This window comes from Erpetoichthys calabaricus, chromosome 13 (genome assembly GCF_900747795.2).
Source record: "Erpetoichthys calabaricus chromosome 13, fErpCal1.3, whole genome shotgun sequence".
Taxonomy (NCBI): domain Eukaryota; kingdom Metazoa; phylum Chordata; class Cladistia; order Polypteriformes; family Polypteridae; genus Erpetoichthys; species Erpetoichthys calabaricus.
The window spans coordinates 54547558-54573337 of NC_041406.2; the positions used below are offsets into that span (position 1 = coordinate 54547558).

General features: G+C 38.2%; 1 protein-coding gene across 1 annotated transcript in view; it reads left to right on the plus strand.

Annotated features, from left to right (window-relative positions):
• Positions 1–1577: 1577 nt before the first annotated feature.
• rapgef5a (Rap guanine nucleotide exchange factor (GEF) 5a) overlaps positions 1578–25780 on the plus strand; it is a 254510-nt gene continuing 230307 nt past the window's right edge. Inside the window, exon 1 of the mRNA XM_028818299.2 lies at positions 1578–1890. Coding sequence (XP_028674132.1) covers positions 1720–1890 — 171 coding nt within the window. The 5' untranslated portion in view covers positions 1578–1719. The remainder of the gene's footprint in view (positions 1891–25780) is intronic.

Here is a 25780-nt window from a genome sequence, read left to right on the forward strand (position 1 = left end):
TGCTACTGGATATGCAGTGTACAGTCTGAGTCATGCCATGTGTGTAGTCAGCGTTCCTTGTTATCATTGTTTATTCTTCTACACTTCAAAGCCGTTCGATTCTAAACGTGAGGTGTTGTTGTTTCAGTTTTGGCAGTTCATAGCCTAGTGGGTGGTTGCTAGGCTCTCACTTTCTGTACCATTCAAATCATGTCATTTTCTAACCCACTTAACTAGGGTTGAGGAGGTAGGGGTGCTGAAGCCAAACCCAACCAGCATTGAGCACAAGGCAGGAACAAATCCTGAACAGGTTTAAATCAATATGGTTGTATTTGTTCAGATGATAGCAATGTTAGAGTGTATAACAATGATCTGATGCCAGTCATGACAGAGTGGGCACCAGCATCCCATTGTTTGACTGATTTTTTGTGATGTGAAAGATGGGTGAACTAACGTGTTTCACTAGTCATAAGCAGAGGATGGACAGATATAATATTTGGTAGGTAAGTTAATGTTTACATTAGAGAGTCTAGTATGAGCCCCAGCACAAACATTAATGCCAAGAACTCCAAAGGGTGTACCCAAAGGGGGTACAGGAGTTGACATTTGCTAATTTTATAGGTTTACATTTCCTTTCTTTATAATAAAATTGAGAGCTTTTTGGTACTACCCTCTTAAAAATAATGGCTCTGAAATGTCTCTTTACTTTACGGTGTGTTTTCTCATTGAACCATTGCTAGACAAAGAACTGTTTCATTCTGCGAAGCGTTCTTTGCATATGAAATGGGATTTTTGGGCTTTGAAAGGCTCCTAGTGTGTGGATGAAAACAGAAATCTTTAATGTACAGTAAGGGTACCTAGCAGGATACTAACACATCAAGAAAAACTGAAATTAGCCTGTGTTATTGTGTGCCGCAAGAGACCTTTTAAAATCAGGATCCCACTGGTATTTCATAAATGTTATCATCTGTTCATGGTAATTTATGGAGCCTGTCATGAATCTAAATAAATTGACGTTTTTTTTCTGGAAACTTCATGTGGATGCCCCCCCCCCTATGGCAGAACCACTATAGCACTTTAATATTTTTAAAAGTGTTAAGTGGGCTCATTTTATGGTGTCTTGGAGAGCTCAAGAGCGACCACTACATCCTGAAACCACATGAATTACCTGACCTTTCATATGCTTCACCAATTCAGTAGCATGGGCTACTTTATTAGAGCACCTTTCCATTTTGGTGTTTGACAAAGAAAATAATGATCGAGGATGAGTACACGTGGTGGACTGTGCAGTATATGATTGAGATTCAATTATTATATTAACTGTTTTAGGTTCACTTTGAATGTTTTCTCAGCTGCCATACCTTCAAACTCGACATCCCATCCAGCCAGTTCCTACCCGAATCCGTCGGGAAGCAGACGCCAGATGAGGAAGCTCTGTCCCAGTGGTAAAGGTGGCCGCAGCGCATTGTGCCACTTCCTGCACCTGTGAGTGATCGCTACAAAGTGCAACTAGAGAGATTCACTCACTCAGGCAGGGCGCGGGCGCGAGCGAACGACGATACACTCACACACACTCTCTCTCTCTCTTACTCGGCGGCGCGCACAGTCTTACGGACACTCGCCGTGGAGTGCGCGCTTCTCTACTACACACGGTTTGGCGAGAAACGGAGGGGGAAGATGTCACAAGGATAAATACCATACAGTTTGCTCCGTCCAGAGATGCTCCCCAAGTGAGTGGCGATGGATGAAGCCGGGGAGAGCGCGGACATCTGCGCACCAGAAGTTGGCCACCTGGGCACCTGGCGATGGAGCAAAAACACCAGGGAGCAAGTCCAGCTGAAGCAGAGGCTCAAGGATTTACCTGCTCTGCTCAAACACGGGCTGAATTTAAGGAAAAGAAGCGTCGAGGCGGTAGGTAGCAATGTCGGGCTAACATCTCTGAAATGTATGTTATCCGTACGTGGCTGTACAGCAGGGTCTTAATAAAAAGAAGTGCGCGACCGACCGGCAGTTCACAGGAGATCGGAGCACACGCGCGGACTGGCAGCTCCGCGCGCTTACCCCGCTGGGAGGGGGAGGGGTTCACTCAGCACAGCTTCTTGTCGGTCCTCCGGTTTTTTTGGTAAATAAATGAAATGTCGCGAAAAATTTATTTGGAAAAAGAAATACGGTGCAACGATTCCGATTCAGAAAATGCTGATCACGGCCGCGATCTCGATAAAGGCGACGTGTCTCATTTGCTCCCGCAGAGGTGGCCGCGAATCTAAATCCTCAGGGAAACAGACAGGTAAAACGGACTGGCTCGTCCTTAACTGTCATTTACACCATTTAAACTTAAAAGACACAAAAGATCGAGTGTAATACGGCTCGCAGGATGGCAGATGAAACGAAATCCTCACGCCCACTTTATGAGAGGACGCCGGTCAGTCAGACAGTGTACATTTCGAGTCATTTATGATCTCGTCTTTCATTTTTTCTTTCTTCTTTTAGATCAGCAGCGCTTGTGAAAAAAAATAAGTTACGTTTAATTGAGGATACAAGAAAACACGGGAAGTTGAATTGCTGTTTTAACCGGACATTGCCTGCTTCGTTCGATCAACTGTACAGTTTTGTCCAGTGCGTGTTATTTGCAAAATAAGAATTATTGTAGACTGCTGTTTTCGAACTGGTAAACTATCACACAAGCAGGAAATTACCTTGAGGCTTTTTTTTTTAACAGAAAACAGAATCAGTAGTTCATGTACGCGAAAATTGATGCCCTTACGTTTTGCCTTTTTGGGACATTTCATAAGCTGTCTGCAAGAAGGTTGTCTATAGAAGTGTTTTTTAATGCGGAGCGTTGTAAATTCGAATTGATAAAAATACACTGAAAAGCTGTTGTACTTTGGATGTGGTTTTCTTGATCAGGGTTGTACCATTGTACAACTTGATCCATTGTATATAATTAAAGCTTTTCTCCCCCTCCATTCTCAGAGCCAGGGCTGAACTTGCTGTAATGCATACAGTACAAAGAGTAATGGAAAAGGTTAGAATTCAAATGATTACTAGATCTACAGTTGTACACAGGCACCTTCACACACAAGTTTACTTGAATTTAAGACAACGTGACAATGCCTGCAGAAAAATAACACAAAATAGTTAATATGATGGATGTGCCCAGTTCAGTAAGAGTGCATTTTCTCTTAGGTGTAGAAAGAGAACTAAATGGGACTAATTGTTGAAGGTTTCATCTAATACGTGGGTTAAATCTGGATGAATACAGTTTACAACTATATAAGAGTTCGCAAGAACCAAGTGCTTTAAAAGCAATGAAGGTGTTTTGAAGACATACACCATTTAGCCATTTTCAAAGTCATGGACCTGAATATAAAGGTTTAATAATATATGATCCAGATTGAAACTATTAGCACAGGCCCCCGGAGGACTATGGTAGTGTCAAGAAGGGTTCTGTATTTAACATTGTGGGGGAGTATTTGATAAATGATCGTTTTTGCTGGACCTCCTACAGACAAGTGACAATGTCCCCCCAGTGCCATATATGATGTCAATGAATTTGGCTTAATCAATAGATGCTTATCTTTGGGTGAAATAGTCTTCCAGTATCAGACATGATTTGTGGATGCTTGGCACAGTCAGAGCAACTTACAGCATCCAGTATTGTGGAGAACCTTCAGCATATTGATTTGACAACATTTTACTGTGAACTGAAGGTGATGGAAACCTAGCTAAAAACACCAGGGTCTCTTTTCATTGTTTCAGAATTCCTTACATCTGTCTTATTTTCTGAACTTATTGTTTCTAATAGGTGATTTCTGAGCCAGAAATTAAAAATAAAAATGGAAAAAAACTACTATGAAACACACCAAAATATTATTTTATTCCACCAGTGAAGGATCAGTGCATTGGTAACAGTACATCACAAATGGAATAATTTAGCAGTGAGCTTCTTGCAGATACGGAGAAAAAATAGAGCAGTGTGACATCTCATTTCTTTCCCTTGCTGTGTGTTTGTTTCCATTTTTAATATTTAGGTTGATTTAAACTTCTGGTATATATCTCAGCATCAGACACAGATTAGCAGCAATACGGTGTTCTTTTTATTCATTCTCAGTGACCTGCTAGACATGACACTGTCCTTCTTCTTGGTATAACTCGATGAAAGGATTAACCCCGGCACCTAAAAAGGACATTTCTAATTAACTGTAAAAAAGTTTCTTTCATCTTGGGTGATTTGTGTCAAACTTGCAACCTTTCTTCTTCACTTTAAGTTAGTATTCCATGAAAAAAGGAGAGACATTGTAAATAGAAAGGGACAAGACCATTACAGGTTTATAGGATCTTTTATTTCACGTGTACAGAGGACAGTGTCATTTTTTCATGCATGTGCTAATTAACATGCAGCTTTTGCTACGTTCAGGTGCCATGCTTTGTAAATATGCTTACCTTTTCTCAAAACTACTGGCCTTCTTTCCTTAAAAAATCTCAAAATATATTTGTGGTACAAATGCTAGCTAGTATGGGATTTTCATAAATGTAACTATCACAGACAGATCAATTTCAGATAGATAACAGCAAATTTAACAGCAGTGGAAGGAGTGCTGAAAAAAATATTTTTAGATGTCATGTCCACTGATCGTTACATCTGGGACCCAAATGAAACTGACTGAAAGGAGTAGGCCAAACAGTTCAGTGTCACTATAAGAGCTATGTGGCCTGTTCTAGTATTCTAACTGTTATTACTGCTATTATGATGCTGTTATGCTATGATGATATTATGATGGTCCTAAAAGAAAATTCTATAGAAGGCTAGACATAAACAACAGTAAAGTCTCTTTGTTTACAAACATAAGAACATACAGTTGATTATGAATTCTACAGAAGTCAGAGCCTTGCCGTAGAGGATGAGCAATAGAGGGGCTTACGGGGACCAAGCTTGAATTACAATAATCATGTCATAAGCTTTCAGTTTAGACCAAGATCAAGATTCTTGCCTCTTTAGTTTGTGAGTAATTGCATGACAGACCAACAGACATTAGCATTTTATTTATATATGCTTTTACTGTATTGCCCCAAAATGTTCAGGGCAAAGTGATCTCATCATTGTCATATTACAGGAAATGCTTTCCTCTCATTGATCAATCATTATTATTTAAAACAAGTCATTTAGCCCGTTACAGTAACGAGCGCTAGAACAGTAGTGCATAAACATTAGTAGGAACAGTCTATATTAAATGGCAAGGGACTTTGACCTCATTCTTTTTGTTGGTCGTATTTTTCTTTCTTTCAGCCTTTCTTTTGTTGATGTTTACTTGCTGAGCTGACCGTTCTTCGTGGGCTGCCGCCGTATATTGTGTGTCTTTAATTTTCTGTGACAGTAATACCGTCTTGTACGTCCGCTGGCTTGTATGTCCGTAATATACCTTTAATTTTCTCTGGCGGTAATACAGGTGTGCGCATCGGTAATATGCCTTTAATCTCCTCTGACAGTAATACTGGCTTGTATGTGGCTGTAATATGCATCACTGTATTGTGTACCTTTAATTTCCTCTCGCAGTAATACTGGTTTGTATTTCTGTAAAACGCCTCTAACTTTCTCTGACAGTAATATCGCACATCGCACCATGCCCCACGCATGCGCACTTCACCAGAAGACACCCACACATGGACACCTGGACGCACAAAGGGATTTTATTAAAGAGGATTATTTCAAATATGTATTTTGAAAAGTAAACAGTTTTATTATATGTTCTTTGAAAATGTTAATGAGGTGGATTCCAGTGCATACATGTTTTGTTCACAGGATATTTGTATTTTTGTACTCAAAATTAAAGTATTTATTGAATAGGAAATTAGGATTGAATATTTAAAACACTATAATCTTTTAAGGTATCTTTAAAAGATCTTGCAAATTATAATTCAAAATGACTAAGATGTCATATTTGATTATATTCCTGTTATTCCTTATTTCTCTTTTATGTGGATCAGGGAGAGTGTGGCCGCTTGGCCCAGTTTTTCAGGATGTAATGATAATGATGATAATCCACGACTCAAAATTACTCTGAAGTAGGAGTGTCCTGTTTTGGTCTTGAAGAACTGCAGTGGTTACATGTTTTTGTTTAACCAGTTTCTTAATTAGAAGCCATCCCTTGTTGCGGTTAATGGAGCAGACCTTTTAATTAGACACTTGGCTCCTTGTTCCTGTTACCACCTTGCAATGATAGAAATTCCTGCCAATGTAGATTTATTTTTCTGGAGGCCTAGGGAATTACAGCCTCTGAATACTTAAATGTTTTCTTTCTGATTTTTTCCGAATATTTGATCAAGAGCCTATCTGATGATGACAACATGAAGGCGTACTGATTTAGCTAATTATCTGTCAATTACCAACTGTATATGTGTCTCATTATTAATTACCTGAAAAGTAAGGGAAAACAACTGTAAATGCTTAACAGGGGAGTGTCATACATTTGGAAACCAAGTAGACTCAAATACACCAAAAGCTATGATATCAATTTTAAATTTTATAGTGGAATGCAATTGCAAAATATTACCTTGTTTCTGAGCTGACAGATAAAGTAGGGATGAGCCCTCAGGTTCAGTAGGAAGTCCTGTTAACAACAAGGACTGGTACCTAATGAAGGGATTGGCAATAATGAACACCTAAAACCAGGGCTGTGGAGTCGGTAGATAAATCCTTTGACTCCGACTCCTTAGTTTCCGGTACTTCTGACTCCGACTCCTCTGTATTTAATATGCTAATGTATTTTCCATGTTGATTGAAAGAAGGCAACATACACGTCATTTAACCACAGAACTACTGGCTAGGAAGCTGGCTCTCTACCGTATTGGCCAGTTTAAACAAAAGACAAGAACCCCTGAACACACATCAGGCATAGCACACACCTCCACCTGCATCATCACACTTGTTTACACTCAAATGAACTTGTTAAACGCATTATATCTGAAATAAAATGAAAACACTTTTTGTAATGTACCATAATCCAGATTACAATATGTGAATGTCAGGTTGTATAATAGCTCAGATGAACTTCACACTAGCAGTAACACAACTATGCATTGGGCTTTATTCTTACATCAGAGAAGTACTTAATTATGACTATTGTTTGTGAAATGGGACATTTGAACTTGCTGTATTTTTTTTTTTCATTACAATTAAAATTTATTAGGAGTCGACTCCGGGTACCCAAAATTGTCTCCGACTCCAACTCCTCGACTCCGACTCCACAGCCCTGCCTAAAACTAGAGTGGTCATCTGGTTCCAAGATTGGATACCACTGGCCTGGTTTGCGTTTCCCAAAAGAGTCATAATGCTAAGCACTTTTTTATTTTGATCTTTAGATATTTTCTAAATTAATGACTGTTTCCCAAAACCCTTCTTAACTAAAGTTGTACATTAGCGTAAATTAACAACTAAGCTCACCTAGCTGTTATTTACAAAGGAGTTCTTTATTTGGATGTATTCTACAGGCCAGAGCACAAAAGACAGAGGCTACTCATCAAGATGCCTAGAAATTGCACTAAAAGCCACAGTATGATAACAATTTATTCTATTTCCAAGTAGGACATAAGAAGTATTTAATAAGTGTCCTTCACCTGCTCCCTGCTACGAGTGAGAGTTCACATTGAGAACAAATGCCGTCACGACTTCATGACACCCTGAGCCACAAATTGGTGATGACATTTTTACTTTTCTGATAGTAACACTAAAGATGCACCCCCAATAATAATAATAGTAATTATAGTAGTAATAGTAGGAATATTCAAAGTAGTGATAGGATTAGATGAAGAAAAATATAATAAGGTGGGATACTGTGCTATGCTGCACATACTGTCATTGTTGCCAATTTGGTATAACATCAAAAATAATACTGTAATGAGCACCAAGATGGAAAGACCGAGACACACACATGAATGAGAGTAAAACCAGAAACTGGGCACCCTTTTTAAAAAATTTTTTAAAAGAATACACCAGGGATTGTTCCTGCCTTCTCCCTGTGCTTGCTGGGATAGGCTCCATCTTCCCCTTGGCCCAGTACAAGATAAAGCTGCTTAAGAAAAGTGATGAATGGGTCGACCACAGCTACTTTCAGAAGAATCACCTTCCTGCTATTATGGCCAAGGGTGATGCAATGGTTACTGATATTCAGCTATAAGTCACGTTCACTCTTCCATTGCTTCTGCTTATAAAGTGTAAAGCAAATGTTGCTTATTTTCAGGGTCACTTGCTAACTACTATAATACATACAGTTTGTATCCAGTGCTACCTGTGTGTTGATACTGCTTGCTCATCCACACTTGGGGCAATGGTCTTTATGTGCACAATGATTTGCATGAATGCAACTTGCCTTAACGTTACTTCACGTGGAGTGGTGGGGAATAATTCTGCATATTAGCTCATGCGGCGTAAGGGCATTCAGTTGAGTGCACAGTTTGAGGAATGGTTTTTTGTGACATACCCATATCATTGCTATTGTAAGGATGCATTATACATGTAATGTTACCCTTTAATTTTGTCTGAAAGCACATGGCTTCTCTGCATTACTACAAATATTATTCCATTTCTGTCAAATCAACGTATATCTCTTTATGACTTCATTGTTGTCCAGGCTTTCCAAAACATTTCTCTTTTACTGGGACATGTGTGCTGATCTCTGTCTAAATATTATCTTAGTTAGTATATAGCTCATGAGCTATACTAAATCTTGATGACGTTAGGAGTAGTTTCCTAAATTATGACAATTAATAATATGGTTTTACTCATACTCCTAAGAGTAGGCATCACTCTGATTTTTGAGTCACTTAGGACCATATTTCTACTCTGGGACACCTGATAAATATGGACCGTGGTCAGTATAGTGCTACCACAAACCTCACACTCAAATCTTTAAATGATACAATAGATCCAAAATTTGCATCTTGTGTCAGTTATCCTAAAAGTTGCAGCACTTACCTCCTAACCCTGCGACTTGAGGTTTGAGTCCATCCGAGGGTGTATGAGACTTATTACGAAAGCATGAATATTAAGTCAGTATTACAGTACTTGTTAATATATTGACAAATTCATTTTCAGTAATGTCAAACTCTTAATTCAGTCTTGTTTAGCAGATCTAGATAACTGGCTCCATATATTATGTAGTAGGGTAGCCAAATTATGACTTAACCAATCAATGTTGTGTGTGTAAACACCCCAGCATCTTGAATCCTATCTCTACCTGACTTAAAGGGTTCTCAGCAGTGAATGTGTACGAGATAAGCAGCCGTAAAGGAATCTTTACAGACATTGTGGCCAAGTGGCTTGGGAATACGCATTACGCCTTCATCTGGGCAAAGGATGGTGTGTTTTCTGGTGGATGGCTGTTGGGTAACAAGTGGATATCCTCTCCCAGCACGCTTCCTAACTTCTTCTTCTTCTTTTGGCTGCTCCCGTTAGGGGTTGCCACAGCGGATCATCTTCTTCCATATCTTTCTGTCCTCTACATCTTGTTCTGTTACACCCATCACCTGCATGTCCTCTCTCACCACATCCATAAACCTGCGCTTAGGCCTTCCTCTTTTTCTCTTCCCTGGCAGCTCTATCCTTAGCATCCTTCTCCCAATATACTCAGCATCTCTCCTCTGCACATGTCCAAACCAACGCTTCCTAACTCCAGTGCTGAATTCTGAAAATGTGGCTTAAAGAATGTATAAAAGCAGAAAACCTAGGATTCACCACGTTGTAGAACATACTGTAAGAACTTGTAAGATGTACTTTCAAAGCCTAAACAAATCAACAAAGAGACTTGGATTTTCATCTGAACGTTGCTGCATAATATTGAAATGCAAGCAGGCGTATGCCTTACTTATGATTAAATGGAAGATGATGATGATGAAAAGAAGAAGGAAGAACACCTTATAGTTGAGTTACTAGGGAAGAGGAGTCAAGTATTACTTCAGGAAGGTTTGGATGCTCAAATAAACAATTTCACAAATGTTTTCACTTGATATGTTTATGAAATATCCTCTTAATAGTATTTGTTCCTTGAGCTGTCAGCTCTGTTTTAATTGTCACATCAATAAAAACACTACACACTGTTTTTCTGATTATTGTTATTCCTTGAATTTTTTGGGTGTAATAGAGAAAAATATCTTTGACATTCCATGTAGCAGTCGTTCTGTTTTCAACTGGTGATGTTTTTCCATACTGATGAAGGAAAGGAGTCAACAAAGAAGCACCTTAAATTGCATCTCTCAATTTCAGATAATGAAAGCCTTCAGGAAATAAGCCCAAAAGTATCAGATACCTTACTTATGTCCTTCATTAGTTTGCTCATTAGTCATTAAGAGGCCTCATGTTTGAGAAACCTAACCTCTGAACAGTTTGTGTATCATTTGGAATGCACTAGTCTGCCATTAGCACTGTTGCCTCGCAGTTAGGAGACCTGGGTTCGCTTCCCTGCATTGAGTTTGCATGTTCTCCCTGTGTCTGCGTGGGTTTCCTCCGGGTACTCCGGTTTCCTCCCACAGTCCAAATGCAGGTTAGGTGCATTGACGATTCAAAATTGTCCCTAGTGTGTGCTTGGTGTGTGTGTGTGTGCCCTGTGGTGGGCTGGCGCCCTGCCCGGGGTTTGTTTCCTGCCTTGTGCCCTGTGTTGGGTGGGATTGGCTCCAGCAGACCCCTGTGATCCTGTAGTTAGGATATAGCGGGTTGGATAATGGATGGATGGATGGATTGTCGGCCATAATCATACAGGAGAAATTAGGGTGAAATGATACCTTTTATTGGCTAACTAAATAGATTACAAATGCAAGTTTTCGAGTCAGCTAAGGCCCCTTCATCAGGCAAGGTAATCTCCATGATCATGACAGGGTAATATATGTTTCAAAATGGATAGATAACTCTTTTGTGTTTTGATTTAAAACCAGGGTATCTTCATGTCCACTTATTTTTTTCTAGCTAATATGAGTGAGTGAGTGACTGTAAGAATGTCCCATGCAAGTAGCTTATGTACCATCCAAGGCTATTTTCTGCTTTGCACAAGGTATTGTTGGTCTAGGCTCCATCTCCCTGTTGCCCTAATTTTGATTATCCAGGTTGAGAAAATGGATGAATTTGTGATTTTTTTACAAACACCAGATTCTCTTTCTTTATGTATTTGTTTGTCAAATTAAATAAATACATTGAATTGTCTTTTGTAGTTTGTAACATTTCTTGTTTTCTTATTTTCAGTTAAAACACGTTGAGAGCCAAAGGCATTCATGCATAATTTTGTATGCGAGTTTAAGATGCAGTTATGATCAGATAATGCTTATAACACTCTTCATAATTTTCAGCTTGGTAATTTCCATAACTAGAAAGATTAGACTTTTATCAAATCCTACCAAAAGGACTATATTTACAGGGCTTGTCAATTAAACATATTTGTAGGTAATCGAAGCATAAAGGAATCCAATTAAACTGCACCATACAGACTGTCCTTAATAGCACAAGCATTTTGGGATAAGCACAGCATGCTACTGATGAAAATGTGTGCCCCTCCTATTAAACAAACATAAGAGCTGTTGTTTTCTCTCTTGATGCATAATTTAAAGGGAAGTATTTGAAATTCACATTAGTAGAAATATTTGCCATGTGTTCAATTCCAAGTTTCTACCAAACTGCTTATGTCTCCATTAGCCATGAAACTACAGTAATTGCAACATCATTTATTAATAGTTGAAATGTATGGGCAAAAGTAAAAACAAAAAAACAATGTGATTAGGTGTCATATTTGTGGACTTAATAATGGCTTGGGTTTATCATTACTGTATTTATACCTGGCCTTTAACATAAATAGTTTAATTTTGCAAAGAGACAATCATATGGTGCAGCTTAATATTTATAGAATGAAAACACGATTAAGAGGTTTAGTTATTATTCCACCAAAAATGAATATAGCAAACATTCACCATGATATGATTTTTGTTATTAATTTAAACATCTCAGAAGGCATTTGGATTTTTAGGTGCTTCTGTCCCAGTTGTTTAGAGTGATGGGTGCGATAAAAAACACCCAGTGAGTGGCAGTCCTGTGGGCAGAAATTCATTAATAATTGGAGAGGTTGAGACAAATTCACGCTACAAAAAGACCTGAGATTACTCAGATAACAGCTGTTTACAACAGTAGTGCTTTGTAGGGTATCTATGCACAGAGAACACGTCAGCCCTTGAAGTAGGTGAGCAATGACAGCAGAAGACCACATTGAGTTTCTCTTCTCTTTCAGTTAAAAAGTTTCCAGGTCTGAAAAAGTTCTGAATTTAGAGTAAACGGCATAAATGTATGGGTCATTACTCACTTACATCAACGGCATGGGCTGGGCATAGTATTGTAATGGTGTGGTGGTTATTTTCTTGACACACATTAGGCTTCTTAATTCTAATTGAATGTCATACTAATGCAATGTACCTCAACATTGTTACAGACCATGTGGTTCCATTTATGGCGACAGTCTTCCCTTTTTCATATGGATCTTTCCAGCAGGATAACAGGCATGTCACAAAGATGGCATGCTTAAGCTGGTTTCATGAACATGATGGTTATTTAAGTATACTCCAACGGCCTGCACATTCCTAGATTTGAATCCAGTAGAGATCTTTCTTCAGTATGAATGTGTGGCCAAAAAATCGACAGGAACCTTGGACAAAAATTTCAAGGGAGTATTTAAATACCTTGTTTGTTAGATGCCTCAAATAACCTAATCTGTTCTGGAAGAAAAAGACGGACCTGCCAAATGTTAGATAGGTGTACCTAATAAAGTGGCCACTGAGTGCATATCTTGCTAAGCTCTGTGGGAAAGATAAATGTGATAATCTTTGTAGAACAGTGCTATAAAAAGTAAGTGTTGTGTATGAGTTATTATGATTGCATAGCCTCAAAATAATTCACTTTTGTAAATTGTGTGAGGAAGCCTGTGGATTTAGGCTGATTGTAGAGAGAGTTTATTATGTGTGTGGTGGATTTACCTCTTAAGCCAGTCTCAACTATAGCTGTACAGCACAGTTTAGCTGAACTGCATGACATTTGAGAACATCTGCTGCCTAGTTATTTTAGATTCATGGGATATAATTTAAACAATTCATATAACCTTATTTGATTTGTTTGGGCCTGTGATGTGCATATAGAGTGTCATGCTTACCATCAGGTCTGTTAGTAGCAACTAATGCAAAATGAAGAACATCTATATAGTTTTTTTATTTGCCTTACTTTCTTGCTGAAATGACTAATACTGCAGTAGCAGACTCAAAAAATCTGTGAATTACGTGAGATTTTATTAAAGTTTGCTGCTTTACCTGCAAGCTATTTGAAATGACATCAAACTGTTCATGTGGAAAAACAAAAATAAACTCTTTTCCTTGGGTTTGTTTGTACGAACTCTAATAGTTCCACATACAGTGGAACCTCGGTTCACGAACGTCTCTGAACACGTACAAATCGGTTTACGACCAAAAAGTTTGCCAAACTTTTGCATCTGTTCACGACCACACACTCGGTATACGAACAAGCCAGTTTCTCTTTCGGTTTGTGCGCACCAATGATTTCTGCACGTGTTCAGTCTCTCCCTGTGCATTCCCTGTGCAGCGAGAGAGAGTGTGACACACACACACACACACAGGTGCGCGAGAGACACACACACACAGGCGTGCGAGAGACGCACACACACAGGCGCGCGAGAGACGCACACACACAGGCGCGCGAGAGACGCACACAGGCGCGCGAGAGACACACACACAGGCGCGCGAGAGACACACACACACAGGCGCGCGAGAGACACACACACACACAGGCACGTGAGAGACACACACACACAGGCGCGTGAGAGAGAGACACACACGTGCGAGAAAGAGGGGGCTAGACGCATAAGGCAGAGAAGGCAGTTAAAGAATGCACGGGGCTTGTTTTTGTTTTCACTTCTGTTTACAGCAATCAGTTCGTAGCGTGCATTGTTGCAATATTACTTTTCTTGGTGGTTTATTAAATTACGGATTTTTCAAATGTTAATTTTTTTCCCTGTGCTTAAAACTCATTAAAAAAGTGTTTTTAGCGAGCGGTTCATACGATCTATGTTCCTACCCTCACCTATGGTCATGAGCTATGGGTAGTGACCGAAAGAACGAGATCGCGAATACAAGCAACTGAAATGAGTTTCCTCCGCAGGGTGTCTGGGCTTTCCCTTAAAGATAGGGTGAGAAGCTCAGTCATCCGGGAGGGGCTCAGAGTAGAGCCGCTGCTCCTCCGCATCGAGAGGAGTCAGATGAGGTGGCTCGGGCATCTGATCAGGATGCCTCCTGGACGCCTCCCTGGTGAGGTGTTCCGGGCACATCCAACTGGGAGGAGGCCCCGGGGAAGACCCAGGACACGCTGGAGGGACTATGTCACTCGACTGGCCTGGGAACGCCTTGGGATTCTCCCGGAAGAGCTAGAAGAAGTGGCCGGGGAGAGGGAAGTCTGGGCATCTCTGCTCAAGCTGCTGCCCCCGCGACCCGACCTCGGATAAGCGGGAGACAATGGATGGATGGATGGTTCATAGCACTATAGCGTGAACTATTGCAGTGTTAGTTTTCTCTGTTCTTCAAGGTTTTCTCAGTGTTATTCAATGTTTTTACATTTAGTTTACTATTACGCTGTACATTCTATGGTATAGTTAACTATATTTGTGCTTAAAAATCTTTAAAAAAATATATGTACCTACAGTTCGTACGGTCTGGAACGGATTAATTGTATTTACATGCAATCCTATGGGGGAAATTACTTCGGTTCTTGACCAAATCGGGTTACGACCAGAGTTTTAGAACGAATTATGGTCGTGAACTGAGGTTCCACTGTATATAGTTTTTCTTTGGACACACTAAAATCCTGGATTTGGAGTTTCAAAAAGATGCTACTACATACAGTATGTAAGACATAATTACAGGAATATATGCACGCTACAGAAAAATCTTGTTGTAATTAGAATTGCATAATTCATGAAAGTCTTACGTGTTCATATGATGTACAATATATACCGTAATTGTTTCAGACTACAGTGAATTTTAATGAAACCTTTATTGTGTCTAAACTGTCAAAAACAATTATTTGGACTGAAAAAGCTTCATCAAGTCTTACACAAAATGGCTGTATTGAGCATCTACAGTAACATCAAGCTGGCAAAAAAATATATTGGAGCCTTAATTTTTTATTTCATCAGTCTAATATGTTCTACAGCCATTATAAAATCTCATTTGCTGCTCTTAGTTGTTCAATTAAAATTGCAGACTATTTAGGAGCATTCCCTGTACCTCACAGATTGTACTCCTGTTAATGACACTGTGGGGAAATGTGCTCTGTTTAAGTGGCTTCTGGGTTGTTTATGAGGTGGTTGTTTTATGTTGCGGCATTAAGTTAAAATTCTTTAACTGAATATTTGCCTCTTGTCTGTTCTACTTGTGTGCTTTAACTTCTGCTTTTGTTAACTTTTAGCCCAAAGCCTTTATTGCTCATAATGCTTTATCCAATGGGAAAACCTATTACTCTGATGACATTTTCCTCATGTCTGTGCATGCTTGTCAGTTTGAGTGGGTGTTAAACAAAAGTATTTACATCAAACAACCAGGCAAATTGTGCATTTGAATATATGCGTGGTGAAAAAAAAGGGCAGCACAAATCCATTAAAAATGTATTACCTGCACACATGTGCTGACACAGGAGAGCATCAGCAGGTGTGCCCAGTGCTCAGTGACCCATTATAGGAGTGAAAGCTGAAACAAAGGGGACTGGGTGGGGTTTTGCCCCGAGACTTAGTAGGTGTCACGTGTTGTGTTGCTGATGGATGGGGAATGCCTCAGCTAAGTGCCTCGGGTTGTTTTAATGGTCACAGTGATATAAGAAGAGTCCCTGTTTTGTTTTGTTTTTCTTTTTTGTTTAGGACTTCTTTCCTCTTGAGTGGCACACACCTTGCCAGTTTGTTTCTGGTATGACTTGGTTCTTTGGTGTGCTGTTTTTCTGTTTTGATAGTTTACAGGAATATTCTAGGAGTTCAGACACTCTTATTTGTAGCTTAGAAATGATAAATGAAAATTGTGTCTTAGCTTGTATTTTAATTGGAAATCATTTTAGTTCAGGAGAGAATAATGGCAGTAGGTCAAGGATGTTGTTTATAAGGGAATTCAAGAAACAGCTTCTATGTAGGCTGTGAAGCAGAAAGGAGGGATTACAAAGGATATATGGGAGAGAGCTTTGCCTGGTAGAAATGGCTGTGCTGAAAGATGGATTGATTAATCTTGGATTGAAATTATTGAACCTGTTTGATTGTAGGATGAACCAACTGAACCAGGCTTATAAAAACCCTTTGCTGCTTCATGAATGCAAAGCTGGATCAATGGCATAAAGTTCTTTCATGTGTAAAGGGATTTATTTGCTTAAAAAAGAAAGGGAAGTAAACATACAATAAATACATTTTCTTGTTTCTTGGGGTAATTTCTACTTCACCTGAGGGTTCTTTTCAAGGAAGCCCAAAGTCACTGGTCTCTTTATACCTTTGACATATAATCTCTATCTACTATATAGTAAAATGCTACTGTCTGTGTGTATTTGTCAGGTATCTCCAAGCAATCTGTGTGCTCATTTTAACTTTGGTCTGATTGGTCAGTTTGCCTTTGGTGACTTAACGGTAGGGATGATGACATGGTGTATTAAGTAGGTGACATTCAATTCCTGATTGTGAAAATTCCTTTTTTTATTTTTTAACATAAAAGGAGTTGAAATGTAGCATTTCAATGACAACAAAGTAAATAACATGCAGAGTGACATTGGGTTGCTAAATATTAACGAGACGCAAAATGGGTCACCTTCAAAGATGGGAAGTATTCCCAAGAATACAAGTGATGTTTTTGCAGCAGGTAATGAGGACCATTGCTGGTAGTCGAAGAGCAGACAGGAGGCAAGCAAAGCGTCTTGAAATGACAGAGTCTGAGAAGCCAGCTTTACCAGATAGTGATTGATAATAGGAATTGCCGGGCAAGAGAAGTTGACAAGGATACCAAGGTAAGGTGTAGGAGGAACACTGAAGGTGCATGTAAGGCAAATTTATTTCATTACCTGTCTTCAACAGGTAAAGTAGCTAGTTTATATATAAAGGACCAGTCATACTAGATTGTTCCTGGGCTGCATAATCCTACTAGTACAGAGCAGGGGTACATTAGTCTCCTACATGTTTAGGGATGTTGTCTGGCCTCTCATGAGGTCTTAGATGTCTCCAGTACTGTACAGTGCTGTCGAGGTCAGGAACATAAGGGCATTTACTGAATGTAAAAGAACTGCTGCCTTATAGCGTTAGTCAACTGTACATACAGGAGATCACACTTCCCTATACTACCATTGAGTGTCAGCACACTGCTATCATAGTCCATTAACAGGAGTTTTCCTTTTATGGCCTGATCTCTCTTCATGTATCTGATAGAGCCTTTTTTACTTCCCAATTGGAATCTGTTACAGTCCAGGTAAAACAGTCACCAAGTTGCGTGATTTTAAGTAGTCAGTACAGTTTTTTGTTACTCTTCAGTATAGTTCATTTTAAGTGACTTAGTAAATTAAGATTTTATAGGAAACACAGATATAAATGAAGAGTTGCTTTAAGCTGGTGTCACATTAGATGACTTCCACTCAGAGGGAATGTGACATTTGTCTGCATTTACACAAAATTAAAAAGTATCACTATCTTGCTCCTTATCCTGACTTCAAATAACATACTTTCCAGATACAACAAATCTAGCTTCAGTCTCCATTCCGGCATGGTAAGTAAAACATAAGACATCAGACAAACAAGCGTCTTCTCTGTTTGCAAGGTCCAAAACACATGATTCACCTGTTTCCTTACAACTACATTGCATGTATTGTTCTTCGGAGTGAGCGCTCATTGGTTGTCAGCTCATGCATATGCAGAGCCTGCCTCAACGACTTAAGACAAAAGACGATTCACAGACTAATTGGACTGAGTCACTAGGGATGTTAAACTGTATGACTGCTGTGTCACTGGAGTGCAGCCTGCAACTCTCTAAGAATATGTAAATGAAGTCTGTGACGAACACATCACTGGAAAAATCATATAGTGTGACAGGTCCTTTAGGTGTATTAAAACTGAAAAGATTGTTTCATTGTCTAGCATTTAAATTGAATTAATTACTGTAAATTAAAAAAAAAATCTTTGGTATAGCATGTAATATTGAAGACATTGCATTTAAAGTCTCTTTTAGTTTACATGTTTTCACATTTTAAAGAACAGGCAAAATTAGGGTGACACAAGCCTTTGTAAGTGCTTCTTTACATTGCCTATTTTTTTGTATTCCTTAAGTATATTTTGTGGCTTGAACAAAGAATTCCACAGATGCTTAAAGTCAGTGGTTGTTAGCAATTTAAATTATAAAAAGAAAGTTTGTTGGTGAATTGCTGCAGTCAATTTGGGCTTGATATTGCCATCTTAGCCTTTGGAGATCTTACTCTATGCATGTTTGTCATTTCATTTTAATTTGTCAATAATTGTGTTAATTGTTGAATAAGAATCAATTTTTAGTCACTCTGTTGGCGGCACACTCACCAAAGGGAAAAGAATATATTATTAGTAAATGGTTAATAGTAATAAAAACCTTAAGATGATTATTCCACCAGTGCTATGTGACTTTAGAGTGTTACTTTTGCAATGACAGTCTATTGTAACACAAGGGTGAGTGAAGCATTAAAAATGAACAAACTGGGAATATTCCCAACAATGAATCTTAGTAATTGGAACCGCTTCACAATATTTTCATCTTGTAGTCATGACTGTTTATTTACTAATACAAACAGAAATTCATGCTGATGTGTGCATATGTGCAGTGGAAGATAGGTCTTTTGAAACCAAAGCCAAACAATTTTATTAAGAATTTAAAAATTGTATAATATTAATATTATTTTAAGTACAATTTTTGTAATCACCGTAGTTAAATGTATATACTACTCATTTTTATAAACCCTTTTTCCATTACATGGTCGATGGCTGAATTTATTTTTAATTTATCAAAGATGACTGTTTAGTACTAGTAGACATTGTGTTTTTACTATATTATATCTCAGAAGCTTTTATATTTAGACTCAGTCTTATTCAAGATCATCCAAAAACCAGTCGGACTCAGTGAAAGCATGCCCTTTTTTGTTAAGTTTTGCCGGACAGTGTATAAACTGGTACAAAACTGTAGGCATTGTAATTTGAAAACAATCTTTGTTAGCTTGGCTTTACATATTGTTTGCTTTTCTCTTGAGATGTGAATTATGCATGTTTTGTTCTGTTAGTTGAATATGACTGATAAATATTATTGAATAATTCTGGGTATACATTGAATTAGAGCAGTGGGCAAGTGTAGGTAGGTAGGGTCCCTTAAAATGATAAGGAAGAATGCTAGCAGAATCATAGTTACCTCTGTTGGTGTATTGATCAATAAACCAGTTATGGGTTTCTGTATGTTTTCACTCTTAATAGGCAATTGGAAAATTTAAATGAAATACAGTCAAGAGTAAGATGTTTTGGCCTAAAGATCATTTGTTGGGATTTGGTGGGTCGCAATGATAAGAAATTACGATTCTGCTTCTCAGTCTACCAAGTTGAGTTTAATGTATTCAGCTGGTGAACTTCAAGCCCCATTCCAGCAAGTTGTCTGCTTTCTTTAGTGTGCTCCAGGCCCTAAATGGCTTTTATATTTTTACTAATAAGGGCGAGCTAGTGAAGCAATATGGCATATGAAGGTTTCTGAGGTTCTTGCTTTACTGGCACTGTTAGCTTGTGCTGACTTCTGGTACTCACTGGAGAAAAAGACAGAATACACGTTGTGGCATCTATAGCTCCTCCGCCAGCCCTTTTTCTCTGCTTCCAGGCCGTGTTGCCAATGAAAGTCAAGAAAGCAGCAGGGGAGAGGATACCCCTGTGCAGTCTGCATCCTGACATCATAGCACCACATCTTCTGGACTTGTGACTTCAGGAACATGGTTTAAAGGGGAAAGTAGAAGAGGTGTGACCAGTTCACATCCAGCTGCAGGAGTTCCACTCTATGGAGGGTGAAGGCAAGACGGTCAGAGGATCTTTTTAGATTCATTTTAGAGCCATATTGTAATATTGAAGGTGTCTTGTGGTGAAGTGCTGCATGTTGGTTGGACGTATAGGTAAGAATTTCTGCAGCTACTTAACAGAAGTATTTCCATTTATTAGCACAATAATGTAAATTAATGAATGGCTCACAAAAAACTGTGCCTGGTGGAATTGGAATTAATTATTTAAACAGTTTGTTGCCTTCTTTTTTGTTGCATTTTGCAATAGGAGATCAAAAGTAAATGCCATATACTACAGAGATTGTTCTGCTTTGTTTCTGTTCCTGTACATAGTTTTATTGAATAAAGGTACATTGTATATAATGAAGGAGACAATAGGTGTAGGTGTGCTGTGGATCTAGAGCCTGCTGTATGAAGAGAGGAAAACCAGCTTTTCAGTACAGGCTGGAGGAGAATTCAAGAAAGAGAATATAGGAACCATGATTTGGGTGCATGCATGAAATCACAGTCAGTCAGCCATTAAAAAAAACCCCAATGTATTCCTATCTATTAGTTGGATTGTTTTAGAAAAAGAAAAAAAAAACAAAGTTGCACTTTGTAATGTAATTGTTAGTCAAAGTCAAAAAGCTTTCAAAATTTGCTTTAATCATTGCATACATTTTGACCATGCTTGCTTGAATCATCTCCTTAACACCTGCAAATAGTAGAAGACCGGTAAATTTGTGGATGAATTCATAATTGACTGATTTTTTATGAAAGAAAATTGCAGTCAGATTTGGAGAAGTTTTTACTTAAACAAATCCCTTTGGAAAGAGAGAAGGATAAAAGCTGCTGTTTCAGAAAGTGTGGGGGGTGACAAATTCCCCGTGGAGATCACACACCACACGATATCTACATTTTTGTAAAGAAGCCAGATACGCACAACCTGTCTAACTTTGTTGGAATTTAAGAACACTGTCTCTATTTTTGTTTATGTGGCAGGGGTACACAAGTCACCTTTAGCAATGTAAGTCGTTTTCTTTGACCATTGCTGTTGCAGTTTGCCTGTAAATAGGTGGGATGGAGTCACTGGTCAAGTAGAACTCATGTAATTAGTGCCATACTGTTAAGCTTAATTGGATTGGAACTGGTTTTCCTTCGGAGTAAAAATATTTCGAATTTGGCTGTGAATTTTTCTCTTTCTTTTTTTTTGGTTTGTAAAATATAATCTGCACCCTTGCCATTCTTGATTTTACCTCAGTATGCAAATAAGTGTGCATCAGAATTTTAAGCAGATATAACATGACCACAGCCATATCTGTCACACCATTATATCAGCATTTCCAGACATTGTGTGCTGTTTGGTTATTTTCGTATCTTATTCTTTAAATACACATCCTCCGCCTTTAGACAGAAATTTAACCATAGATTACTAGCAATCTTTTCAATGGCTTTGTTAACATTGCATATGCATTAGGTGGGCTCTTTTGGTGTCGAGACCATTTGCTAAATGGGTATTGGGGCTTCTGGCCAAAACTTCAATGTGGAGGCACCCCTGTGGAACGCAGTTGAACACACTTTGGTGGGTTTTGGTGACGGGCACTTTCACTCAGTACTGTCGTTGTTGCTCTGCCTGCTGTGTTGTTGCTTACAAACATTGAGTTGTCAATTGACTTATAAACTCGTTATTTAACTGAAATGACAGGGAATTACTTCAGTTTTCATGAACAGCATTGACCCCAATGAAATGTTCTTCAACGTTCACTGTGATGGGCGGCTTTAGGCTTGGCAATTTACATTTTCGGATAATTGTTTTTATAATGTTTATTACGTCACAGTATATATTAAAGCCAATGTTAATCTGGAACTGCTGGTTGCTCATTGATAGATTCTTGATTATAGGCATATCAGTCTCTCATATTTTCTTTTTTCTTATTGTGATTTTCGTATCGTATGATTATATAAAAAAAACTTTCTACTTGTACCATTTTGCACAGCACACATTTTGCGCAGTTCATGTTTAGTTGCACTTTGTTGAACATAAGAGTTTTTAATTCAGGTAAATTTCAAATTCCAAACATGATATTGCCTTCCCTTTTGTAGTAAAAATTTTATTGTTATGGGTAATTGAGGACTCACTGCTGAGTACTAGTATTATTGTTGTCACATGTACAGAATACAGAAAAATTCTTACTAGGTTAGAAGTCAAGCAAAATGACACCTTTTATTGGCTAACTAAAGAAGATTATAATATGCAAGCTGTCGAGGCAACTCAGGCCCCTTCTTCAGGCAAGATATAATGTAAATTATCTGAAGATAAACAGTCCTGCTCGGGGTTTGTTTCCTGCCTTGCGCCCTGTGTTGGCTGGGATTGGCTCCAGCAGACCCCCATGACCCTGTAGTTAGGATTTAGCGGGTTGGATAATGGATGGATGGATAAACAAGTGGCCTCTGAGTTAGTAGGTTTCTCATGCATTATGTTTTTTTCTGAATGTAATATGCAGTCACCAAACTGAATGATCACAACTCATCCAGTGATCTCTTCTTCCCCAGTTCTGTTATAATCAGTTTGAAAGTATATATGTTTATTTTTTCATAAAATATGCACACCATTTTTTAGGCCATCATGTTTATGGTTTCCAGAGTATTGCCTATCATGTGGCAGGCAGTTGCATCACCATCATCGTTTCATGTCCATTTTTCTGTAAATGATTGCAGCACTCAGGACCCATATGCCCACGCATTGGATATTATAAATAACTTATTGACTCTTATTTTCAGAAGTCTTTGTTAGGAAATTACTCCTTTAATTATAGATTATAATTTCTTAGCTTTATTTTCACAACTTTGATTTTTATCTAACATTATGGCTTTGGTTACTGGCCTTTTTAATCTTCTGGCCATAATCCTTGCATATGAAAAACAAAATAAAAAAAACATTGCTTTTGGTTTCTACCCTAATTCATCTTTTGGTCATGTCACTTTGGGCTGGTCATTATTCTGTACCTGCAGTGGGCTGGCACCCTGCCCAGGATTGGTTCCTGCCTTGTGCCCTGTGTTGGCTGGGATTGGCTCCAGCAGACCCCCGTGACCCTGTGTTTGGATTCAGCGGGTTGGAAAATGGATGGATGGATGGATTATTCTGTACATTTTGGGCATATTAAGTTTGATATTTCTTTTTTTGTTTTTGCAGACCATTACAGAAAAGAATTCTGATTGGTGGAAATTTAAACATCAACCTGAAATAGTAGTCAAACATGGTATACATCAACCACCAAACGTCAGGTGGCAAGCAAATGATATGGCAAAAAACAAACATTGATTAAAAATCATTACCTTTCTTTTATTTTTACTAAAAGTGCTTAGAATAGATTTACCTTGCATTTTTTTGCTTCATTAAAACAAAGTTCAAATACCATGACGTCACTTGCTGCACCACGTGCAGCTTCTGTGCCTGTCCACACGTATCTTAAAAACAAAATGGCAGCAAAAGTGACATTCCCATAAAAAGAGTCAAAAAAGGGAAAAGTAAAATAAAAAAACAAAATGTTACCTCATAAGCCTTTACAGTTGCACCTTCAAACTTTGCAGGGGGACATGGATAGCAGATTAGGAATTATTTTTTGAAACAGGAACAGGGTTTGGATAATCATAGGTAGATTCATAGGTAACTGAGCTGCTGAGGTAGTAACTGCAACATAGGAAGATACAGAATGAGAAGAATAACACTGAAATAGAGGCAAATTATAATAATATATTGAAGTAGTCCATGTATTGTTAGGCATCAAAATTAACATTTGTTTTCACCCACATTCTGTATTTTGTTAAAGCAGAAATGGGACAGAAAAACTAAATTTAGTAATTTACCTCATACAAGCTTCTACCATAGTGATAGTATAAAAAGACGTGTTGAGGAAGTTAGTTAAGTTTATAGCAAAGTGAAAGTGACACGTGGTTATAGATCGGTGGCCATTCAACAATGGCAATGAAATTCTGACTTTACAGGAAAAATGTATATAATTACTGATTTAGTAATTATCAAGAGTATCAAAGAAAGGAAGTGGCATATCTTAAAAATTTAGCAAACAAAGTATAGTAATAATTATTGTATTGTTTTGTGCATTGCTGTGTCTCCCCTACCTACTTAAAGGGAACACTGGAGAAATCAGTTGTAATGTGATTTAATTAACGTTTTAATTTCTAAATGCTGTCATTTTAAGCTCACAGCACTTTTATTATGATACTCATTGATTGCTGTTAAATACCAGTTGAGGGTTTACTTTCACACTAGACATTCACGCTTTGCTATTCTTTCAGAATATTATGAAATGGATTGTTAAGTAGACACTTATAATTCATATTTGTTTCAGGTATCTACTTAAACGTAATTTGAGAAAATGACATTAGAAGTTTTATTTTGTACAACACGAGTGCTGTCCTTGCACAACAGTGACGTAAAAACAAAAGAAAAAAAAGTCCAGGTCAGAACAATGAACAGAAACATTGGTCATGCACAGAGCAGAGAAGAGCTTACTGGGGTTCTTTTTATGCCGCTTTTCTGTAGGTAGTATTTCCAAAAATGTATACCACCACATAAGTGCCAAAATGGCATGTGATGCAAAGAAGTCACTGAGTACTGGCTTCCACATGGCTTTCCTTGTTTCTAACACTCATTTTTTGGTCCATTGAGTGTGCCAAATATGGGTTTAAAAAATTCACGTTCACTAAAATAAACTTGTCCAAAAAATCACTGAACTGAGCCAAAAGTAGTCATGCATCCTTGTGGACTGCTTTGGACTCCCAAATTGCTTTAGTGTTGACCAAGCTTTCCGTGAGATGGCAAACATTTCTGTTATAGTGTTATAATACATGTATGTAGGGGGTAAATACTAAACATACCTGTGGCCTCAGGCACAAACCTCTTTTGCAAGAATTTAATGTTATTCACTTGTCTGCATGTGCCATGATAACTTGGTTTGCTGGTCAGTAGCATTATTAAAAAAAATGTTGTGATCACTGGTAAGCAGCAATATTTAAGTCTGTGTGGACATCTTAGGTCAATCAGTCATACCCTTAAACACTGTGGACTGATGAATGGATCATCACTGTTTTAACTGAGCAAGCCAACATTTCTGTTCTGCAATTCCTGTAATTTTCAATTTGGCCACAGGGTGTCCTCATTGTTAATAGTCATGCGCTGTTAGAGGCACAAAAGTAGTTTGTCTTCAAAGCAAAATATTAGCTAATAGCAATAATCAAGAAAGGGATCATGAAGGAATTAAACTTAAAATATGATGACAAAATGTTAGAAATGTTTCACTCGGCAACACTTCTACATCCCTAAGAGGGCTGTCTGCTATTGAACAACGAAACAGGCGTCTTGAAATTGGGCTGGTAAAATTCTGGCAAAGGAAACACAGCCATCCATCACATACCAAGACTGAAAGAAGAAGGAAAAGAGGAGGATAAACACAACTTCGAGTATAAATCTCTGTACAGTGCAACAAGCAAAAGAAGAGACAGTCCAAGCTATACCTATAAAGTTTAGATACCAAACTAATCATTTTTGTTGATGTTAATAGACCTAAATTGATTAAGATTGTTTGCCAATTATTTTGTCTAACGTTAAGTTTTGTTGAAAATAGATAATTAATTTAGTAAAAATGCTAGTGGTTTCTCACTGTATTTAATAGGCCTTTAGGTTTAGAAATTTATGTAACTAAATAATATATGTGA